This window comes from Buceros rhinoceros, unplaced genomic scaffold (genome assembly GCF_000710305.1).
Source record: "Buceros rhinoceros silvestris isolate BGI_N320 unplaced genomic scaffold, ASM71030v1 scaffold1747, whole genome shotgun sequence".
In the NCBI taxonomy this organism is placed as follows: Eukaryota; Metazoa; Chordata; class Aves; order Bucerotiformes; family Bucerotidae; genus Buceros; species Buceros rhinoceros.
The window spans coordinates 53,059-59,320 of NW_010421380.1; the positions used below are offsets into that span (position 1 = coordinate 53,059).

Consider the following 6,262-nt stretch of genomic DNA (forward strand, 5'->3'; position numbering starts at 1 on the left):
GGCGCACGGCCTCCCCTTGCGGGGTTTGCTGTGGCTGCCACAACTGTGGCAGCTGTAGCAGCTGCAGAAATTACATCTGGTGGAAAGGAACTTGAAGCTGAGAGATCCCTTATGTCTTCACCAGAGGATTTAACAAAGGATTTCGAGGAATTAAAAGCCGAAGAAGTAGAAACAATAAAAGAAACAAAACTTCAAGCTGCACTTATAGAAGATGAACTGAAACTCACTGGCACAGTACAAAAAGAGGCCTTTGAAGTGCAAAAAGAAAAATTAGATGCTGAAGGACCTGCCGAGTCCTCTGATGAAGGCATAACTACCACAGAGGCTGAGGGTGAATGTGAACAGACACCTGAAGAATTGGAACCTGTAGAAAAGCACAGGGTTGATGACAATGAAAAGTTTGAAGATGAGGGAACTGGCTTAGAAGAATCATCTGAAGCAGGAGATTATGAGGAAAAGGCAGAGACAGAAGAAGCTGAAGAACGAGGTGAAGATGAAGAAGAAAAGACCATACTGGACAACACAAAACCATACATGGAGGAACAAAGAAAATCTGGAGAGAGCTCAGAAGAAATAATGGCTGTAGCAGATGATAACATGAAAGATGAAAAGTATATTGAAAAAGCAGATTATGAGGCATCAGATGAACGGGCTGAGGAAGACAGAGAAGAGGCAATAGAAAAGGCAGAAACTGAAGAGACTGAAGAAGATGAGGAAGACAAAGCAGAAGACGTCAGAGATGAAGAGGAAACTGGAAAAACTGAAACTGAAGGAGATTATGTGATGGCTGTGGTAGACAAAGCTGCGGAAGCTGGTGAAGTTGAAGATAAATATGGCGTGCTCATGATTACACCAACAAAACGCTCAGAGCCTCAATCTCCAGCAGTTGAACCAGCCTCTTCTATCCATGATGAGACATTGCCTGGTGGTTCAGAAAGTGAAGCCACTGTTTCTGATGAAGAAAACAGAGAAGATCAACCTGAGGAATTCACTGCTACTTCAGGTTACACGCAGTCTACCATTGAAATATCCAGTGAACCGACTCCCATGGATGAAATGTCAACACCCCGTGATGTCATGAGTGATGAAACTAACAATGAGGAAAGTGACTCACCCTCCCAGGAGTATGTGAACATTACCAAGTATGAGACATCACTGTACTCTCAAGAGTTTGGCAGACCTAAACTTTCTCCACTTCCAGATGCTTTTAATGGATTATCTGAAGGATCCAAAACAGAGGCCACAGAAGGTAAAGAATATAATGCCTCAGCTTCTACCATCTCACCACCTTCTTCATTAGAGGAAGACAAATTCTGCAAATCTGCATTCCAAGATGTATACCGTCAAAAAGAAAGTGAAATCCAAGGCACTGCCAAATTAGAAATCAAAGAACCGTTTCATGAAGATGTTGGCGGAAAAAGTAGTCCAGCCAAGAGTCCAGCTGACAGTTTGTCCCCTCCATCACCTGTGGCCAAAACACCACTGAGTGAACGTAGTGTGAACTTTTCTCTCACTCCCAATGAGATCAAGGTCTCATCTGAGCCTGTCCCCGTTGCTACATTGCCTGATGTACGTCAAGAAGTTGCTCAAGAGCACTGTGCAAGCCCTGAAGATCAAACATTAGAAGTAGCATCTCCTTCACAGTCTGCTGCTGGTAGTGCTGGCCACACACCTTATTATCAGTCTCCCACTGATGAAAAGTCCAGTCAGCTTCCCTCTGAAACCAGTGAAAAGTCAACAGAAGCTCCTGTTAGCTTTGAATTCAGTGAAGCTAAAGATGAGTCTGCACAGTCCAGAATAAGCCCTATGGATGAGCCTGTGCCAGATTCGGAATCTCCTATTGAAAAGGTTCTCTCACCTCTGCGGAGTCCACCACTGATAGGTTCAGAAACCACTTATGATGCATTTTTGAGTGCTGATTTAAAGTCTTCCACCAGAGATTACAGAAGTCCTTCTGAGGGGAAAGCTGGAGATGAAAAATCACCTGTTCAGATGAGCCCAGCTTCTGAAGCCAGCTCTGTGGGCCTTTTCCAAGAAAAACAAGATGAAAAAAGCATGGAGTTTATGGTAATTAAGGAAAGCTTCAGCCTAGAAAGAAAAATGGAGGATACAGAACCCAGCAGCTCGCAGTCTTCACTGGTCTTGGATGAGCGGAAGTTAACAGGTGATCTCTCACCTACTCAAATAGATATCAGCCAGTTTGGCTCTTTAAAAGAAGATACCAAAATGTCGATTTCTGAAGGCACTGTTTCTGACAAGTCTGCAACTCCTGTTGATGAGGTTGTAGCAGAAGACACCTATTCCCATATAGAAGGGGTAGCTTCTGTCTCTACAGCATCCGTTGCAACTAGTTCATTTCCAGAACCAACTACTGATGATGTATCTCCTTCTTTGCATGCTGAGGTTGGATCTCCCCACTCTACTGAAGTTGATGATTCCCTTTCAGTGTCAGTTGTACAAACACCAACAGCTTTTCAGGAAACAGAAATGTCCCCATCTAAGGAAGAGTGCCCAAGGCCCATGTCAATTTCACCGCCAGATTTCTCACCTAAAACGTCAAAATCGAGAACACCCGTGCATGATCACAGATCTCCTGAGCAGTCAACTATGTCAGTAGAATTTGGTCAGGAGTCTCCTGAGCAGTCTTTAGCAATGGACTTTAGTAGGCAGTCTCCAGAATATCCTGTGGTAGGCACTAGTATACAACATATAGCTGAAAATGGACCAACAGAAGTAGATTACAGCCCTTCAGATATACAGGAGCCTACTTTTGCACAGAAGATTTCCCCCGTGGAGCAGTCATCTTACTCTCAGGAGAAAGATATTTCAGAAATAATTTCAGTTTCTCAAATCGAAGCATCATCCTCAACTTCATCAGCTCATACACCTTCCCAGGTGACTTCACCACTGCCAGAGGAGACTTTTTCAGGTGCCGTTCCACCCAGGGATATGTCACTACATTCTTCTTTTACCTCAGAGAAGGTGCAGAGCCTAGGAGAAAAGCTGTCACCAAAGTCTGACCTATCTCCATTAACTCCAAGGGATTCTTCTCCTCTGTACTCTCCTAGTTTTCCAGATTCACCTCCTGCAATCAGAGAAGCAGTGTCAGCTAGTCACGCACCTTCGTTGTCACTGCAGGTGTCCCCTGTCAAAGCATTTGGTTACCAGGAACCCCTAACAAAGCACAGTCCAGAACCTTTACTCAGCCCAGAAAAAGAAGATTCAGAGAAAAGCAGCAGGTCACCAGAAGAAATTAGTTATTCTTATGAGGCCACAGAGAGAACTACTAGGTCACCAGAGGATGTTAGCTACTCCTATGAGACAGTTGGAAAATCTACTAGATCACCTCAGGCCACAGATTATTCCTATGACACAACTGGGAAAACTACTAGGTCACCTGAGGCCACGGATTATTCCTATGAGATAATTGCGAAAAACATGAGATCGTCTGAGGCCACAGATTATTCTTACGAGATGACACCAGGGGAAGACACCAGGTTGCCTGGGACCACAAATTATTCCTACGAGACAACAAGGAAAACCACCAAATCACCTGAGGCCACAGATTATTCCTATGAGAGAATTGGGAAAGTTACCAGGTCACCAGAGGCCATGGCTTACTCCTATGAGACAACAGGGAAGACCTCTAAGTCACCAGAAGCCATTAGCTCCTGCTTTGAAACAACTGGGAGAACCACCAGGTCACCAGAGGCCATGGCTTACTCTTATGAGACAACTGGGAAAGCCTCCAGTTCCCCTGAAGCCATGGATTACTCATTTGAGACAACTGGAAGAGCCACCAGATCACCCAAAGCTACTAGCTATTCCTATGAAGCAAGTCCAGATTTCACTCCAGGAAAATCTTTATCAGAATCCCGTCAAGATGTTGATTTATGCCTTGTGTCCTCTTGTGAATATAAACATCCCAAAACTGAGCTTTCACCCTCATTTATCAACCCAAACCCCCTTGAGTGGTTTGCAAGTGAAGAACAGTCTCAAGATCAAGAGAAGCCATTAACTCAATCCAGTGGAGATCAGCCACCTTCTGGGGGAAAGCAGCAAGGGCGGCAGTGTGATGAAACCCCTCCCACATCTGTGAGCGAGTCTGCCCAATCTCAAACTGATTCAGATGTTCCCCCAGAGACTGAGGAATGTCCTTCCATCACTGCAGATGCTAACATTGACTCGGAAGATGAGTCAGAAACCATTCCAACGGACAAGACAGTTACATATAAACACATTGACCCACCACCTGTCCCAATGCAGGATCGCAGTCCTTCCCCGAGGCACCCCGACGTTTCCATGGTTGACCCGGAGGCTCTGCCCGTAGATCAGAATTTAGGTAAACCTTTGAAGAAGGACCTCAAAGAAAAGACGAAGACAAAAAAGCAAGGCACTAAGACCAAGTCATCTTCTCCTGTTAAAAAAAGTGATGGTAAATCAAAACAAGTGGCTTCACCAAAGCCAGCTATAAAAGAATCTTTAGACAAAATTTCCAAAACAGCTTCTCCAAAAAAGAAGGAGTCTGTGGAGAAGGCAACCAAAAATATCTCTACTCCAGAAGTAAAGTCTCGAGTGGAAGAGAAAGATAAGGACACCAAGAACGCAGCAAATACAACAACATCCAAGTCAGCGAAGACTGCAACCACAGGTAAAGACAGCAGTTTCCTCGTGTTAAAGGTTTTCTTTGTTGTTGCAGTGAAGTTAGTTTGCCGCTATATCAGCTGAGAATGTGTTTTGCAGCAAATGCCCGAAGAAAGCCCAGGTCTTAAATATAAATCCAGCACGTAAAGGCCATATTTAAATGCATAAAAGTCACTGATGTAACTTAGTAATCTGAGAGAGTGCATAAAATATAAGGAACTTAGGACTAGCTGTCAAAACATCTAACAGATTTAAAATTATGACTTTTGTCGGTGAAGTGAGATCAGTAGCAAAGTGAACCACTTTATTCACTGTAAGAAACAAATAGGCACATTTTTTTTAACATTAATTAATGCGATTTAATATTGTGGAAGGCAAAAGTACTATCAACCGCTGGATGCTTTTATTACTTTGCTGGATTAACTATAAAAGGAGTATTAGAAAAATTGTAACAGTGGTAAGAGCACTTTCAGTGAATTAAGTATGAACATGACATAATCCGTTTAAAGTCTTATGTCATCACTGATGACTAGACGTACAGAAAGTTAGTGTCATTTTGAATGGCTGTTGTGTACTCTAAGAAGTAATAAAATATGGATTAGATTACTGAAGGAGGCATTATGCTTACCTGTTGTTTCTAGCAGATCTGACAGCGTTTGGGGGATAAACACTTTGATTCTGCTGTTGTCAGGACTAATGTTCTGTCAAAAGCTTTCTTACAAGGAGCAGGTCTCGGATTCAGTACAAACCAACAAGCACTGACCTGTCATTAGTTGCCCCATTTTAAGCGGCCCACTGTTTCCCTCTTACACCATCATTTGCACCTCTCTGTTAGCAGATGCGTTGCTGCGAAGCAGCAGTTTAGCTCCTCATGCTGTACATTTCCCCAGCTTTGTATGAGATTCTTCTTCCTTAAAGCACACTTCTCAGGCATTGGCTAGAGGAGAAGGCGAGGCTCTATGTGTAATGACATTTGTGTGTGAAGTGTAATGTCTAGTTTTTTATCCAGTGTTCTTATCCACGATTTAGAAAGATGTATCACCGATTATTAATGATAAAAGGTGATAAAGGATTTTGTAATGTAAGTAATAGTAAAACCTCTGCAATCCAGGAAATCTTGCCACATCATGGTGCTTATTTGGCATATTGCCTTATGATGAACTGGCGGGACATGGTAGAGAACTGTAATGGACTTTGTTGGCCTTATACTATGTGACCTGGATAGAGCATATTTATCAGTTAATTGTTTACCAAGCTTCACCCTCATTCTCATGTTCCAACATGAGAGAGAAGGTTAATGGAACGTAAACGGTGGTCATCTAGATAAAACTACTGGTTGAATCCCAATACTCAGTCCACACCATGATCCAGTGTGCAGCAAAAGCCGCCCTTTAGGGGTAGTATTTTTAATGTGAGTGTTTGAACTTCTTTTGGCTGAAATTCTTAGAAAAAGTACTATACTATCTACAGCAGCAGAAACATGCTTCCCCCTACTTTTGGGGATAAGTGGCTAATTTGTGCATGCAAATAAGGATCCAGCAGGCAGACAAACACTTTTTCTCAGTTTCCTGAAGTAACTGCTTTACAAGTTTCTCTGTCCTCCCCAGTTCCTCTTTGA

At 43.0% G+C, this 6,262-nt stretch overlaps 1 protein-coding gene across 1 annotated transcript in view; it reads left to right on the forward strand.

The window, feature by feature from the left end:
* Positions 1-6,262, forward strand: part of MAP1B (microtubule-associated protein 1B) — a 19,078-nt gene that overhangs the window by 10,524 nt on the left and 2,292 nt on the right. The window contains exon 4 of the mRNA XM_010139610.1: positions 30-4,651. Within this exon, the coding sequence (XP_010137912.1) occupies positions 30-4,651 (4,622 nt within the window). The remainder of the gene's footprint in view (positions 1-29; positions 4,652-6,262) is intronic.